The 17,433-nt window shown below is 41.9% G+C and overlaps 1 protein-coding gene across 2 annotated transcripts in view; it reads left to right on the top strand.

The window, feature by feature from the left end:
• PTPN3 (protein tyrosine phosphatase non-receptor type 3) overlaps window positions 1–17,433 on the top strand; it is a 275,368-nt gene that overhangs the window by 237,857 nt on the left and 20,078 nt on the right. For both annotated transcript variants that reach the window (XM_026654150.2, XM_026654149.2), the window contains exons 21-23: window positions 2,960–3,050; window positions 3,329–3,390; window positions 9,138–9,284. In XM_026654150.2, the coding sequence (XP_026509935.1) occupies window positions 2,960–3,050; window positions 3,329–3,390; window positions 9,138–9,284 (300 nt within the window). The remainder of the gene's footprint in view (window positions 1–2,959; window positions 3,051–3,328; window positions 3,391–9,137; window positions 9,285–17,433) is intronic.

Raw genomic sequence — 17,433 nt, 5'->3', positions numbered from 1 at the left:
ATACTCACTACTTAATAAGAGGCTGAATTCTGGCGCTTTCCCACTCCGGTCCAAAGTGAAACTCAACAGACAAAGGGAACTTCCCTCCTTCCCTTTGAACGATCTTGTCCTCCCATTGGTTCCTCTGGTCAGGTGTCAGCTAGGCTAGGTGAACTTCTTAACCCTTTACAGGTAAAAGAGGCATTAACCCTTAACTATCTGTTTATGACACCTACAAATCCACTCAGTCCTACTTCTCGTTCAGCCAATCACTAAGACAAACACGTTTGTTTACATTTACGGGAGAAAATGCTGCGGCTTCTTATTTACAATGTCACCAGAAAGTGAGAACAAACATTTGCATGGGACTTTTGTACCTGGCATTACAAGGTCTTTACATGCCAGATATGCTAAACATTCATATGCCCCTTCATGCTTCAGCCACCATTCCAGAGGACATGCTTCCATGCTGATGATGCTCATTAAAAAAAGAAAAGCGTTAAATAAATTTCTGACTGAACTCCATAGGGGAAAATTGTATGTTTCTGGCTCTATTTTACCCGCATTCTGCCATGTATTTCATGTTCTAGCAGTCTCGGATGATGATTTAGCACATGTTGTTCATTTTAAGAACACTTTCACAGCAAATTTGACAAAACACAAAGAAGGTACCAAAGTGAGATTTCTAAAGATAGCTACAGGACTCGACCCACTTTAGGTTTAAGAATCTAAAGTGCCTTCCAAAATGTGAGAGGGATGGGGTGTGGAGCATGCTTTTCAAAGTCTTAAAAGAGCAACACTCTGATGCGGAAACTACAGAACCCGAAACAACAACAACAAAAAATCAACCTTCTGCTGGTGGCATTTGACTCAGATAATAAAAATGTACATGCATCGGTCCGCAGTGCTTTGGATTGTTATCGAGCAGAATCCGTCATCAGCATGGACGCATGTCCTCTGGAATGGTGGTTGAAGCATAAATGGATATATGAATCTTTAGCGTGTCTGGCATGTAAATATCTTTCGATGCCAGCTACAATAGTGCCATGCAAACACCTGTTCTTACTTTCATGTGACATTGTGAACAAGAAGCAGGCAGCATTATCTCCTGCAAATATAAATAAACTTGTTTCTTTGAGCGATTGGCTGAACAAGAAATAGGAGTGGACTTATAGGCTCTTAAGTTTTACATTGTTTTATTTTTGAATGCAGGATTTTTGGTCCATAATTCTACATGTGAAAGTTCAACTTTCATGATAAAGAGATTGCACTACAGTACTTGTATTAGGTGAATTGAAAAATACTATTTCTTGTTTTTTACAGTGCAAATATTAGTAATAAAAATGTATATAATGTGAGCACTGTCCACTTTGTATTCTGTTATAATTGAAATGAATATATTTGAAAATTTAGAAAACATCCAAAAATATTTAAATAAATGGTATTCTATAATTGTTTAACAGTGCAATTAATCGAGATTAATTTTTTTAAACGCTTGACAGCCCTAATATTTATTTATTTATTTTTAGTCGCGACACATATAGATATATATGTTGCAAAATGAAGCTCTTGTATGTCGAGACATGCCAAAACTATAGTCTCACACACAGTCATAACATTTTGTGGGTAGGTTGGGAGTTAAAAATTTAATTACATAATCACATACAATTTTTCCCCGCAGTAGATGCTATACCTTGGTCCATATTTTCCCTTGCCTCGTTGTCTGCACGTCATCTATGTAGGCCCACTGTGTTTTCATTTACACCATTATACAGTCATATTTATTCCAGATATGCCAGATAGAATTTGTTCCAAAAAACCACACACATCTGCAAGACCCTGTTTAATTCACTGTTGAGGCCTCTATCCAACAAAGTATTTAAGCATATAAATGAGGGCTCTTTCATGCTTGTGTATTTTTAGTCGTACATGTTAATGATATACATGAGTACAATGCCCCAGAAAGAGATAAAAAAGAGATTGTCAAGTTACATAGAGATTCTAAAAGTGCTTTGAGGATGCTGAGTGCACCTGGTGTGTGCACTAGTAAGACTATAAGACATGGTTACCAGAGGTTATGACCCCATACTCATCAGTATAGGTCTGAATTAGGGTTGATTTGTTGTCATGGACGCAATAAAAGAAGTCCGTCCTTTCTTGCTCATGCAGTATTTCAGAATTTTTTTCACTCTGTCTCCCTGAAATAACTTTGCTTGCTCTTGCGTGTAGGTTGTTCAGCACCATTCTCTAGGCTTTTTACACATCTCCCTTTCACAGCATACTGGACACCTCGTCTATTGTTAGCAAAAACTTCATTAATAAATTCCATATTCGAGTGTGTTACATTTGAAAAGCATGTTTTATGCTATTTGCATATGTCTAATGTGAATGGAATGTTGTTAATATCCTGCTATTAAGCTGTTTTTTAAAAGCCACTTCAGAATTTCACAGCTAAAATGCAGTAGACTTTGCCCCACCCTTCACACACACCCCCAAAGTCCATGGAAAATAGCAGTTTTAGTCTAGTAAGTTAACGTGGGCATGAATATGCATTACCATTCATTCTGGGAAGTGCTAGTCTTCAGCAGTTACTTATCTTCTGCTTTTTATTGCGGTCTTCTTCCTTCCTCTCTTTCTAACCCAACATTCTGCAATATTTATCATAAGACAAAGTAGATCTTGCCTGGGAACAGTCAATGACTCTCACATATTTCCTTGATTTTTCAGACATTCGTGTACAGAAGATGATGGTCTAGCAATAATAGTAGGGTTTCTGTTCTTGTGGCTTTGGAATTTAAAAATCACCCTCACTTTAATTTTGTAGACAGTGAAAAAGAGATGGCTTTCCCATTGCATAGTTGCTTTACATAAGTTTCGTTTAAAAGAATATGCATTTACATGTGGATCTATTTAGTGTCTATAGTGTTTTTTGCCTAAGCAAATTCTTCAAAATGTTACCTCTTTCATATCTGTTTTGTAGCAACTTTATAGAAAGAAGCCAGGGCTGGCTGTTACGTGTGCAAAAATACCTCAAAATATGGACAAAAATCGATACAAAGATGTTCTACCTTGTGAGTATTAAGTACAAAATTTGACTGTTTTCTTTTATCCCCTAAATAATGCTTTACATGTTATAAAACCACCACATTGAATTTTGCCATTAGTGAATTTATTATATAATCAAAGTTTTGTAATTGTGCATCCATGTTACATTCTAAAACACTTCTATGCTTTGTTCATGTGCCTGTAATCCAAATGCCTGTGATCACTTGGTTATTTGACCTAATGAAAGGAGGTGATAATAAAGCACGCCACCCAGTTGTTAATTACTTTTTTTTTTTTAACATAGATGATGCCACACGGATAATATTGCAGGGAAACGAAGATTACATTAATGCAAATTATGTGAATGTAAGTTATACAGGCATCCATATTAATTATAGAAAGAAATGAATAATATAGCGGCAAAGTTATTTATTTATTCATTTATTTATTTAATTCCAAAAAGCCTAACGTTTTGTTCACTGTAACTTTAGGAGCTCATAAGTAGCTTAAAGTGCTTCGTTAGGAATGCAAATATTTATACTGGTAGACAGGAGGCTTAAGCACATGGAAACCATTAGCAGATGTGCAGGGTTGTTTTTAATAAGTAAAAGCGGTTAGACAGTTTCATATATATTGCATCAATTTTTAAGGCCAGTAATTTTGTGGGATTTAATAATTAGTATGTGTCTAATAATGTATATCTAGGATTATAGGCACCTGCTGCTGGAGTGTTGCACTGGGGTGAGAAAAGGCTCTAGCAGGAGGAGGCGCCGGGGAGGCAACATAACACTACACTGCTAAAAACAGCAGTGTAGACTGGGAGGCACTGCTTGGGCATATAGAGAGCAGTGTAGGCTATATTCCCTGGGGGGTTCAGGTGTGTAGGACACTTGACTCTACTCTACTCTCTTACACGGTGCCTCACCATCTACACTGCTATTTATAACTACTGGCTGGGTGTGCAGTATCTGTACTCTATGTTTCGCAGTAAGTGTAGACTCACTTTAAAAAGAATGAATGTTTCCCTGCTTGCACTTGTCTGCATTTTTTCAGCATATTCTCAAGAGGACTTGGGGCCTGACTGCCACTTAGAAACATGCAGGGGATGGTGTGCCAGCCAGACCAGTAGCCAGTCCCCAAACCTAGCATTCTCTTAAACATAAGATTTCAATAATGCCTTACTGCTTTGGATTCAAGAGGAAAAGGCTCTTTGTGCCTCCTTCCCACTTTATTAAATTTACTCAGTAAAGGGAAGGATATTTCTTACAACCTTATAAATAAGCCTCCCTTAATGTGTTACTCAGTGTGAGGGCATTTCAAAGCTTTCATGCCAAGAGCTACAGTCTGACCTGAGTATGCTTTAATATTCAACAACTTAAGGGTGGTTCAGAAGCTTCCCAAGACATTGATAAATGATAACTTTGTTTCCAACGGTACAAGCCCTATGTATTGATACTTTCACTTTTTTGCCATCAATGCAACACACACTAAGTATTTTCTAAATGATATCTTTATTTTAGGGTATGTCAATACTGCAGTTGGAGATTTGATTTGCATCTTGTGTAAACACACATGCACTAGCTTTAATCTAAATGGAGGGATAAAAATAGCAGTGAAGCTGTGATAACATGGGCTTCAGTATCGGTTAGAAATGCAAGTATGTGCCCAGGGTTTCCAGGCAGGCTTGCACAGCCTGTGCTGAAGACTGTGTTGCCATGAACAACCACACAATCTAGGGCAGGTGATCCCCCTTTGAGTCAACATTACACATCAATTTACTGTAACTATAAGCAGTCTGCAATGCATGCTCACGTTTTTTACCTCTGATTAGGAGCAAGACCATCAAGGTACTGAAAGACCACATCGCTTGCATGTTTTATATAAATCATCAAGGAGGAGCAAGGTTACACTCCCTTTGCACTGAAGCACTGAGATTATGAAACTGGTGCATCCATCATAACGTCAACATATCAGCTACCTGTCTACCAGGATGTCAGAGTACCACAGCAGATGCACTAAGCAGAAAATTCTCTCAGGACCACAACTGGGAAATAAACACCATGATCTGACAGAATATATCAGACACTGGGGTTTCCCAAGTATAGACCTTTTTGCTACAGCCCAGAATGCCAAGTGTCCACAATTCTGCTCAAGAGCAGGATTGGGCTCCCGATCTCTAGAAGATGCTTTCCTCATCAAATGCGGTGTCCTTCTGCTGTACGCGTTGCCCCCTCCTCCCTTCATATCCAGGGTAATACACAAGATAAAGGCCAAACAATCCGGAGTCATCTTGATAACTCCCACATGGCCCAGACAAACTTGGTTCCCTTACCTGTTGCGGATGGTGGTATGCTCACCACTCGCTCTTCCTCCTCTTCCATATCTCTGGTCTCAGGATGCAGGCCAGGTTCACCACCTGAACCTAGAGATCCTCCACCTGAAGGTATGGTTCCTCCATGGTTCCAGGACAATGAAATGACCTTACATCGGAAGATGTAAGGGACATACGATTAAATAGCAGAAGGTCAACTACATGTTATACTTACCTGCACAAATGGAAGAGATTCCACATAAGGTACCAGAATCGGCAAGCCATGGCTATTACTTCTCCTTGCCACTGGTACTAGATTACATACTGGAGCTAAAGAAATCAAGACTATCATCGAGCTCACTTAGAGTACACCTTGCAGCCATCACAGCTTTCCATCACAAAGTTCATGGGTTCTCAGTTTTCACCCATCTTATCACTAAGTGGTTCCTCAGGGGTATTTGAAACCTTTATCCTGAAATACGAGTTCCCACCCCACCCTGGGACCGTAACCTAGTACTACGCTGTCTCATTGGTCCCCCATTCGAACCCAGGGGAACATGTTCACTTATGCATGTATCGATGAAGGTGGTCTTCCTCGTTGCCATCACATTCGCACAATGAGTGGGAGAACTAGGGGCTGTCAGGGCCAGCTCCAGGCACCAGCGCAGCAACCAGGTGCCTGGGGCAGCCAACGGAAAGGGGCGGCACGTCAGCCATATCTAAGCAGAGGATTTCCAGGTGCGTTCACCTTTGCTACTGTCAACATGATCTGCAACCCCCACCGGGAACTTGAACATGCTCCAGCAGATCGCTCTTCACTTCAGTAGCCTTCCTGAACAATATGTCCATCACGGACATCTGTGAAGTAGCCACCTGGTCATCAGCCCACACCTTCACAGAGCACTGTGCAATTGAGCAAGGCTCGACCTCAGATGCTTTGTTATAGGATTAACTATTTTATCATTGTATACAGATCCAACTCCAAAGACCCATCCTTCCTGCTAGGGATACTGCTCTATAGTCATCTAAAGTGGAGCACCCACAGGGACAGCTCAAAGAAGAGAGGATTACTCACCTTGTGCAGTAACTGAGGTTCTTTGTGATGTCTGCCTTCAGCTTCTGGGGCACATGGCCGTGGGCACATCTGTGATAGCTCTTGCCAAACTTTGCATGAAATGCCTCCAATCATGCTTCAGTTCGGTTTACAGACCGAACAAAGACAAACTCCTATGTATGCCCACCAAAAGTAAACAGTCCTGGCAAACCCTGCATGGGAATCCTGTTTGCGCATCCTTCTCCAATTACTACTTCTCACCACTGATGCATCCCTCATAGGATCACAGTGCAGGGCAAATGGTCTCCATCTGAGACGTGCCTTCACATCAATCTACTCAAGCTCAGAGTGATTAGGAACACATGTGCTCATTTCCTTTTGCTGATCAGAGGTATGCACACAAAGGTCATGACGGACAACATAGCATGCATGTATTACTTAAACCATCAAGACGGCATTACTTACAGAGACAGCTCAATCCAGCCCTCAAATATCTGCCAGACATTGCCTTCAGCTTGCCCTCCCTTTGAATGGAAGCACTAAAGCTATGGAACTGGTGGGTGCATTTCCCACAATGTTACAATATCAGTGGCTTACCTGCCAGTACACAGCATGACAGTGGACAGTCTCCGCTGCAAATTCCCACATGACCAAGAGAGAGAGAGAGATGCAGTGGTATTCCGTGACATATTCTGACAATAGTATCTCAATCTAGTATTAAAAGAAGTGACTAGATTGCCCTTTGAACCCCTGGCCACTTGTTCTTTAATTCATCTTTCCATGAAGAAGGTGTTCCTGATCACCATTACCTCGGCAAGAAGGCTAGAGGAGATAACAGCCGTGATGGCACATCCACCCTTCACAGTGTTTTTCTTCGACAAAGTCACGCTGAGACCATATCCGAAGTTCACCCCAAAGTGACTTCTGCATTTCACGTGAATCAACTCATTCATCTTCCTACCTTTTATCCCAAACCTCACCAGGATAATAGGGAAGCCATCCTCCATACACTCAACATAAGGAGCCTTGTATTTGGACAGGACAACATTTTTTAGAAAAGCTCTGAGACTCTTCGTCTCCATCGCAGACAGGTCTAGAGGCACACGATTTCAGCTCAAAGGCTCTCTATATGGGCCTCAAACTCTATCAAGATCTGTTATCAGATTCGCAATTTAGCACTTCCATCTGTAATCCGCACACATTCTACGAGATTGGTTTCCTCGTCCATCGCCTTCTCAAAGGGTATCCCTATATCCGAAATCTTCAGAGCTGCTACCTGGCCATCTGCACAGACATTTGCCGAACACTATGCCATCCTGGGGGACTCTGCTGTAGACGCCACATTCAGTGCCACAATGCTATCATCCATCACAGACCCGACTCTGAAGCCCCAGCCTCCAGTAGGGCATACTTCTCAGGAGTCACCTACAGTGGAGCACTCATAGGGACACTATTCAAAGAAGAAGTAATCACCTTGTGCAGTAACAATGGTTCTTCAAGATGTGTCCCCCTTGGGTGCTCCATGACCCACCCTCCTCCCCTCTACTTCAGAGTTCTCATCATACGCTCTGTGGTAGAGAAGGAACTGAGGAGGCTTTGCCCGTCCAACACTGGATAGTCTTATGGCAGACCACAAGGTGGGGGTGGGGAGGCAGTGCATGTGTGGGCCAAATGGACACTGCTACTAAAATTCTCCAATCAGCAGTGCAGGGACACAGATACACCTACAGTGAAGTCCACAAACCAAACTCCACCTACTTGAGACACCAAAAAGTGATTCTACTCTCTTAGCAGATATGCATAATGTCGATCTCCTTTCTCATTTGCTTTGATTAGCAATGAAATAATCAAGTTGGCACTTAAATCATCATAATTAGATTTCAGAGTTAATCGCATATTGAAATGAACAGGGTCAGTTTATATTTCTCTGAGAGTAATTATTTAAGGCTAACTCCAGATTTGGGCCACCTCACTGCATCAGTTCACCTTCTGAAGGTTTTCTTTTCAACCATGAGAGAGAGAGAGACTTTTTTAATAAACGATCATGTATATTCTGGATCACAAGAAGACATTCTCCAGATAAATTTACCAGTTTATCAAACCACCACATATCAGCACAGTTTGACCCCTGCAACTGGGTTTTAGGTCATGAATGGGAAAAGTGTTGAGAACTGCTGCTGTAGTTTACATTTCTAGCAGCTGAGAAGCTAAATATAGAGGGTAAATGTTGGGAAGCAGAAGAAAACTTGAGATTTTTTTTGTAAGTATATTTTTTCTTTTAAAATGTGGGAGGGATAATAAAGAATTATAGGTTGTAAAATTGTAAAACAGGATAAGTAAAACATTTTCAGGAGAATTCAAAATGTCTGCCTGTTGAGAGTAAATTTAGCAAGTCAGTACATAACCTTTCATTTTAGATTAAGTTGTAATTATTTGTATGCTACACTTATCAGTTTGTAAAGGGCTTCAGGGATCTGAGTGAGTTTATAACTAGGTTTCATTTTTGTGCAGAAAAATAATTTAAAAGAAATTGCTGTGTTTCAGCATGTGATTTTGGTCCATTTTAAATTAATAATCAAATATTGTGATATTCTGTAAGATATTTAAAGTGAACTTGTTAATCTTGTTACTCAACTTGTTTCTTTAAACTTCCTTCAGAAGATCATCTTTGTGAAAATTATTTTAAACAAGAAAACAATATTACATTTGGCATTTGAGTAATGAGATGGGTGTTTTTTCTCCTGACAGATGGAAATTCCTTCTGCTGGCATTGTGAACAGATATATCGCCACTCAAGGTCCTCTTCCACATACCTGCGCACATTTCTGGCAGGTAGTCTGGGATCATAGGTTATCGCTGATCATCATGTTGACAACCCTCACCGAACGAGGACGGGTAAGCATGTATATCCTCTCTTGAAGCTTGCAGTTCACATCAGTCCCAAAGTAATTAAACATTTATGTCTAAATTGTGTTTTGGTCTTGGCTATTGAAGCTGGTTTACACTGAAATCCTTTCTGCTAAAGAAGCTTGTGTATCTTCCTTCCTTTTTGAACTTGGTTTCTTATCCCCTCTCCTGAATAAATAACTCTGCAACAGTTAGGCCTGCTGCTTGTTTCCTGCCACTCTGTGTGAGAAAATGTATAAAATATTAGAATGGCAGATTCTGATACCTGCTTTTCTGAAAACATCATGTGAGAGGAGTTAGAGAATGCCCTCTAAAGCATATAGCCAAAATTTAGTCTAGTTAAATTACTTATCTTGTTGAGAATCTGTGAAAAAATATTTTGACTCCTTTCTTAAAACTGCTTTGAAGAATCTGTTAGAGAACCGATTTACTAAATTATGGTTTTGAAATCAGTTCATAGACTCTTCAAGTCATAGGAAATCCAAAAGTGCAAATATATCTATATCCAGTGTACAATATATTTGCTCTCTAATTTATCATATGCATGAGGTGAAAAATCCCTTTACCTCTAAAACAGTGGTCCCCAAACTTTTTCAGAGAGCGAGGCCACAGTCAGGAGCAGGGCCCCGAAGCTGTGGCTGGGGCTGGGAGTGAAGCTGGGACTGGGGGTGGGGCCAGAGCCGGAGTGGAGCTGGGATCAGAGTGTGGGCTGGGTGGCACTCCCTCGCCACCCCTTGCAGGGGCTGGCCCAGGCTCTGCCATGCACCCCCGAATGGTCTCACGCCCCACAGTTTGGGGACCACTGTTCTAAAAAATGACCAGCTAGTGCAGAGATGGGCAAACTTTTTGGCCCGAGGGCCACATCTGAGTATGGAAATTGTATGGTGGGCCATGAATGCTCACAAAATTGGAGGTTGGGGGTGCAGGGCGGGGTGAGGGCTCTGGCTGGGGCTAGGGATGAGGGTTTGGGGGTACAGGAGGGTGCTCCGGGCTGGGACTGAGGTGTTCAGAGGGAGGGAGGGGGATCAGGGCTGGGGCAGGGAGTTGGAGTGCAGGAGGGGGTCAGGGGTGCAGGCTCCAGGCGGCGCTTACCTCAAGCAGCTCCCAGAAGCAGTGGCATGTCCCCCCTCCGGCTTCTACAGGGAGGTGCGGCCAGGTGGCTCTGCGCGCTGTCCAGTCTGCAGACGCCACCCCTGCAGCTCCCATGGGCCACGGGAGCTCGAGGGCTGGATTAAAACGTCTGGAGAGCCGGATGCAGCCCCCGGGCCATAGTTTGCCCACCCCTGAGCTAGTGAATGGATGACATAGAAACTTGCTGTGTTTAAGGATTCGGAGGCAGATCAAATAGGGAGCACTGCTCTGAGAAGTAAAGGTTCTTCTTTGAGTGCGTGTTCTGTCCATTCCATGCTAGGTGTGTGCACGCCACGTGCACAGTTGCCAGAGATTTTTCCCTTAGTGGTATCTGTAGGATCGGCTCTAGCGTCCTCTGGAGCCGTGCACCTATGCGCCGGCATAAGGAGCCCTGCCAGCCTTGCACCTCTCAGTTCCTTCTTACTACCCACGACAATTGCCTGGAACTATCCTTCTTGCTCTTGCAAGGCTTCTTTCCCAATGGTTTGAACTTTTCTGTCATATATTGCAGAGTTATTGTAGTTAGTGTATATAGTTCTTAGTGTCCATTCCATGACCCACCCTCCTACCCCTCTGTCAGAGTTACTGGCAAGAAGGAAGTGAGAGGGTGCGGGCACATACGCGCACGGCTCCAGAGGGCACTAGAGCCAGTCCTACGGATACCACTAACGAAAAAATCTCTGGCAACTCTGCATGTGGCACACTCACACCTAGCATGGAATGGACATTAGCAACACATGTCAAAGAACAACAGTTATGAATGGTTAGTAACTGTTTTTTTCTGGCATCTGGGAGGTGGGAGAGATCATGACTTTTGCCTGCCTTCCTACTGATAGAAATCCTCCTCAACCATTAGCTGTGTTTCCAAAGTAAACTCTCAATGCACTGTCAATTCCTGAAACTGACAGTCCGGTTGGGAATCTGGTTTGGGAGCTGGTTTATTTGGGAGTGAATATTTGGAGGTTCAATTTAAGACACTGATTGGGAAGTAAGTGAGAGCAGCTGAAGGAAGGCAGGGAAGTTCGAGCAGACTTATAAATTCTGAAGACAGAGTTAAGAGTTTGTTCTTCAATTCCTTAGTGAGGACAAGTCCTTAAAGCCATAAGGGTTAAGGCATGATCCTTAGGTACAGTCAAGTATACACAGCCATTCACAGAAGCATAATTAAAAACCTTAACTCTGGCAACAGTTGTTTCGCCATCTCAAAGAGTAATTTTGGATTTGTGACACTTCAGCAAGGACAAAGTTTTATTACAACTAGTATAAATACAGTAACAAAGGTATTGAATATGCCAGTGATGGCCACCCATTCACTGAACTACGAATGGGTCCCGTAGAAAAAAAATTGTATGTAACCATACCATAATACTAGGTGACTGTATCATAATGCGTACACGCACGGGGTTGGGGGCGGGGGCAAATTAAGGTTGCCTGGGCAACCTTAAATTGGCATTTCCCAACTTCTGAGTGCTTGATTTCACAACCGTCATCTTTCAGATATAATTTCCAAGTTTCTTAAAAAATAAACAAAAAACAGAAATAACATGTTAAACCATTTAGACCCCTAGCTTAGGTCACCAGTAGCATCTGCATCTTTAAATCCAAAGCACGGATCTCCATTGCCTGAGCTAACGGAATAACTGGTAAGATTGCTCTCCTTTTTGTGGACCAAACACTTGAAGGGGATGAGAGACACATTTAGCCAATGGGTTTCACAGGTATGTAGTGGCAGCTGAGAAATGTAGACACTCGGAACACCAGTGTTCAGTTCCAGGTTCTGGAAGAGTGTGCTCCCTAGTTCCCCCTTCCTCTGCTGCCCCCTTCTTCCCATGTCTCCCCCTTTTTCCACACTCCTCTGCATTCTAGTTAGGTGGCTTCCCCCTTGTCCAGGCTGCCTACAGCAGGAAGAGTGCAGGACAATCTCCCTGCTCTTAGTTATGATGCCTGGCACCCAGCTGTCCAGAGGAGCCATTGTAAAGAAAGTACTGCAAGCCCTGGGCTGTAGAATGCCCAGTGCAGATGGAACCTTCAGAGAATTCAGCTGCCAAACTCTAACCAGTCTCCACTGAGCATGTGTGAACTGCGACTTTTTGGAGGCCTGTAAGTTAGCCAAATTTGGGCAATTTTTTTGGTTACAAAAAGCACATCTGACACCAAGACCGCCCCATGCTAAATTACAAGCCCTCCCTCGAAGCACAGAGGCACTAACCTCAATGAAATATCTGTACTACGTTTTTTTTTTAACATGGGCAAAATGTATTTCCTGTCATTTCATTTTCAGAAATGACTGAATTATTTCAGTTGAAATTAAAAAATAAAAGCCTGAGGCAAGCAGTCAACATGAAATATTTTAATCCTAATAGTTAAAGTTTGGCAAAGTTATAAGCAACTGAAAGCAGAGTCTTATATTGGAAAGGGTGAGGAACTTAACTATAAGTGGCACTAAAAACTTCACCTGTAATATTTTAACATATAAAATATAGTTAGAATATATATAATTTATAATGTATCTATGTGTGTGGATAGAGAGCACCAAATTGACACATACTGAAATGTAACACTGTTGTTGGAAATCCTACTTCATTGTTTTAATGGATCAAATAGAAATACGTTATTGGGTTGTCTGCCCTCCAGTTGCTTGCATGTACTCACCACTACAACTCAGCCAGGCTTCTCCAGACAGTCAGAAATTGCATTCATAAATACAATTTCCAGCTTTTTAGACTAAGATGATTTCAGGCCACACACAACTGTCTTGCATGTCCCCAGATATTTTGGTAGTGCTTCTTTGATGGGCACAATGGAGGAGGACCCTGCAAAGCATTTAGATTTATTCTGTTTCTGTCTGTTAAAATGATGGCAGTTAATTACAGATATCTACAAGGTGAAAATGTGTTTAAACAGATTAGATATTTCTTTACTGAAGCCTGAGATATTCTAGGAATGTCTCACCAGCATAGTTTTTCAGTACAGTGTTTTCCATGGCACTTAATCCCTTTGATTAGATGGGTGGTGACACTACACTCCTGTCATTCATACTGCTCCAGCCATTAAACACCATTGCCCTTCAGACAGAGATAGAACCCAGGAGTCCTGATTCCAACTTTCTATTTCTTTCTACCAAATAGTTGTGTAACTTGCTGCCTAAATGTGCATCACATTCCTCCCTAGAGGCTGGACTGCAAAAAAAAATAAGATAATCCTGTAGCTTCAAGGGTAAAGATCTGTGTGGGAATCTGAAGGTCCAGAATTCAGACCCTTCTGATAACCTGTGTGTGAGGGTGCGTAGGAGGGGGGTCCTTATGACTGCATTTGATGGAATTTGTTGATTTTTTTTTTAAACTAGCTCATTTAATTCACACAATGAGAAAAAAGCCTTTTCTCATGGTGTTATAGTTAAAAACCTTTATAAATGTCACTTATGGCATGACATACAACAAACCACAGGTGTTCCACATTTCTATAGTTTGTCACTCATTGTGATTGCTTGTATCACACACTGGCAAGCCTGACGGTTGAGAGGTGTACCCTTGCATGAAACCCCTCTGGGCCACAGATGGCAACTTTCACTTTCCTGTATCAACAGGAGTGATTTTGACCCTTGGTTCCTAAATTCAGCCTGTAAATTGAGGCATAATTAATCATTTACGGGGAGGATTTTTTTCCAGTTCAGTCTTACATGTTTCACTTCAAAAAGAAATATTCATATGTTCAACAACTGACACACTCTCATTTCCGTGAACCAAAGTTGCTTGTCAGTTTTCCCAGTTTCTTAACTCAGTTTTCCCCATCAGGCATGAAGGATGATTCTTTTCAGATACCCCAATCATTATATCTGAGTATGCCTCTGCTAGTTTTCTTACACAATTCTCACGATCAACATTTATAAACCCCATTCTGATTTTAATGATTTTACATTAAAAAATATGAAGAATGATCACGTGGAGAAACAAAGAGAATTTTTCATGTAATGCATTGGTATGAAAAATTAAAATAATAGGCACAACTCCTAGTGGCATGGAATATGATATCTGGTAATGCTCACTTCACTAGCTGGAGTGCATCTTTGATGGAGGTGAAGGAGTATCTTTTTTCTTTCCTCCTCTGGGTGAAAGGGGAAAAATGGAGATCGAAAGCAGGAGCAACTGAGGCAGTGCTACTAGTGCTTCCCCGACTCCCCCTTCCTCTTCCTGCTCCATGCATGTATGAGGGATGGGAAGGGTGATTGTCATTCCTTCCCCCCACCGCCCTGTATCACAGGATGGGCTGCCTCATGGCATCCGTCAATGGAGCCTGTCCCGCCTAGTCCTGCTGCCACTGAACTACAGGGCTATGAGGGGCCAGCTGATTTGGCTCTTGCCTGCAAGGGCAGGAGAGGTGATGGCATCTGCTTGCTCTTGCTGCTGGCAAATAGCCACATGGGCTCTGTTCCAGCTGCACTCTTACTCAGGAAGCTAGGCTGACTGCCAAACTTTATTTGGGGTCTGGAAGGGACTTTCCCCAAGTGACAAACTGCTGTGGGGGTGGGTTTCACCTTCCATCCAGCATCAGAGGTCCACTTGTGGGGGTGGGGTTAAATTACATTGTTGCAACTTTGATGGGTTCCAGTGGGGTCGGTGGGTTAAATAGGGTCCAATGTAAGGTCCCTGTAACACGAAAGGCTGCTTTGAGTATGGGCCCAGGGTACAACATTATGCAGAAGTGGGCATGCCTGCATGTGTTGTGCAGCATGTGGCTTTCCTCATCTCATTTCTCCAGCCTCCTGAGCGGAGGAGGGGAAGTAGTGGATCTGGCTTCCAGCCAGCATCCCAAGCAGGCAGGGGGGTATAAAAGGGACACTGCCTTCATTCCCACCCCTATGCTTCTAGAATCTGGAGCCATTGGTGCCCAGTTGAAATTTGCAGTGAAACAGCCTTGCCAGATGATTCGGGAGTGGTTCCCCACTGGCTTTTAATAAAGTTACAGCCTTCACATTTATCCATGTTGTGGCGTCTGTCTCATGGTTTCCACGTCCGCATCAATGCTGGACTGTTCCTTTTCCTAGGGGACAATAAATGTGGTAAAGGCTTCTTCATTGTGGTGCTTTTCTGAATCTGCTTAAAAGGTAATCACATGTTTTGGTTGTGCTGTTCACTCTTTTCTGACCTGTAAGTAAATCTCAGTCTAATGTTGTTAGCAAGCATTATATTCTCATCTTGATCACAACTTTTTTTGAAAGTCTTGTTACTAACTGATTATTTTAAAATAATTTTCAGTAAATTCAGCTAAGGGTGGTTTTGGAGGCATGGGAGTGGGGCTTGTTTAAATGCCATTAAAATGGATACCTTCTTTCATGCTGTATTTTGGAGAAAGTTTTTAAAAAAACATTACGTCAAATTATTAACAAAGTGTGGCTATTTGGAAGTTTTTTGGGTAAGTTTTAAAAATGTTTGGTAGAAGAAAATGTCATCAGGAAAATCTTGAGGGAAACAAAGTGAATGAATAGCTTGAATATCTAAGGTATATGGTGTTTATCAATTAAAGTTGTTATACATTTTTCCCAAAGGTATAAGTGCTGTTTTAATAATCACTGAGCTGAAAACAGATCCTTTCATAGGGCAAAGTACGTTCTTATATCTAGTTTGAGTGGCCCCTATAATATGAGGGGAGAAAAAATTCTACTGAACAAACTATTTCTCTCATTCTCCCAAACCATTTGAATTACATATTTCTGATCACATGAAGATGTAAACTTAATCTCAGTGCCTGAAAAAGCTGATTTATCAAGAGATATAGGGAATTGCTTTTTTTTATTATAAAAAAAATATTTGATACCAAAAGGGGAGGATCAAAATCCTTTAGAAAATGTAGCAGTAAGGTAATTAAATACTCATGATTCTGATCATAGTTATCTCCCTGAATTTTTCCAATATTTCACTTTTTAACTCGGTACTGTCTTGAAGAAACTGACATTTAAACATGATCATAACCATTCAGCAGGTCACTGGCCATTTTAGAGCTGCTGTTCTCTTGTCAGCAGGAAAGGGAGTTAGTTTGTGGGGTGTATCTCCTTCACTCATCTCTCAAAAAGTCCAGGTAATGTTACTAGCCATGGAGAAAATTGGAGAGAATCATTTCAGCTATATAGAGTGGGTTAGGAAAAAAACTTTCATGGAATTCTTAAACTATTCCAAACTCTGACAGCTGCTTATTGGCTGAACCATGTAAAAATCTTAACTGCTCTAGTAAGATAAATGTTTAGCCATGTTGGTTGAAATTTTGCAGTTCTTAATTAGTCCTCATTTAAGCAAAGCTTCCATTGACTAGAAACTGACTTAGGCAATGAATAATTTTTCTTGCAAAATCTTTCACCCAAAATGTTGTTTTAATGGTATTTCTGAAGTCTGAAGTTTCTTCAAATGTGGTATTTTTAATGCAAACCATAATGTTTAGTGCAGAAAATCATCAATGCACTTTGAAATTTCATATAAATTATTCTAGTTTCATACAGTGTTATAAACTTAAAACCAGGAAATTTTGGAAAATTTAAATAATAAATATGCCACTCACCTTAAAGGGGACTACAGGATATGGATCAGTGAGAAAATAGAGGACTATTGGTTCACAGTGCTAATGGGAAAAGTAGAATTGTCAAATTCAAAACCTAGTGGAGATTTGAAGTCTTTTTCCCAGTAGGAAGGAATTATTTTATCTTGTGGAAAAGTCTAAAAGATTTTGCAAGATTTGATACACATTTCATTTATATCAGGGGTCGGCAACGTTTGGCACACGGCTCGCCAGGGTAAGCACCCTCGCGGGCCGGGCCAGTTTTATTTACCTGCTGACGCGGCAGGTTCGGCCGATCGCGGCCCCCACTGGCCGCGGTTCGCCGTCCCTGGCCAATGGGGGCGGCGGGAAGCCGCGGCCAGCACATTGCTCGCCCGCGCCGCTTCCCGCCGCCCCCATTGGCCCGGGACGGTGAACCGCGGCCAGTGGGGGCCGCGATCGGCCGAACCTGCCGCGTCAG

The sequence above is a fragment of the Terrapene carolina genome, unplaced genomic scaffold (genome assembly GCF_002925995.2).
Source record: "Terrapene carolina triunguis isolate 2854851 unplaced genomic scaffold, T_m_triunguis-2.0 Scaffold183, whole genome shotgun sequence".
Classification (NCBI taxonomy): Eukaryota; Metazoa; Chordata; order Testudines; family Emydidae; genus Terrapene; species Terrapene triunguis.
Note: the sequence above shows the minus strand (reverse complement) of the source record. Positions and strands in the feature narration are given on the sequence as shown.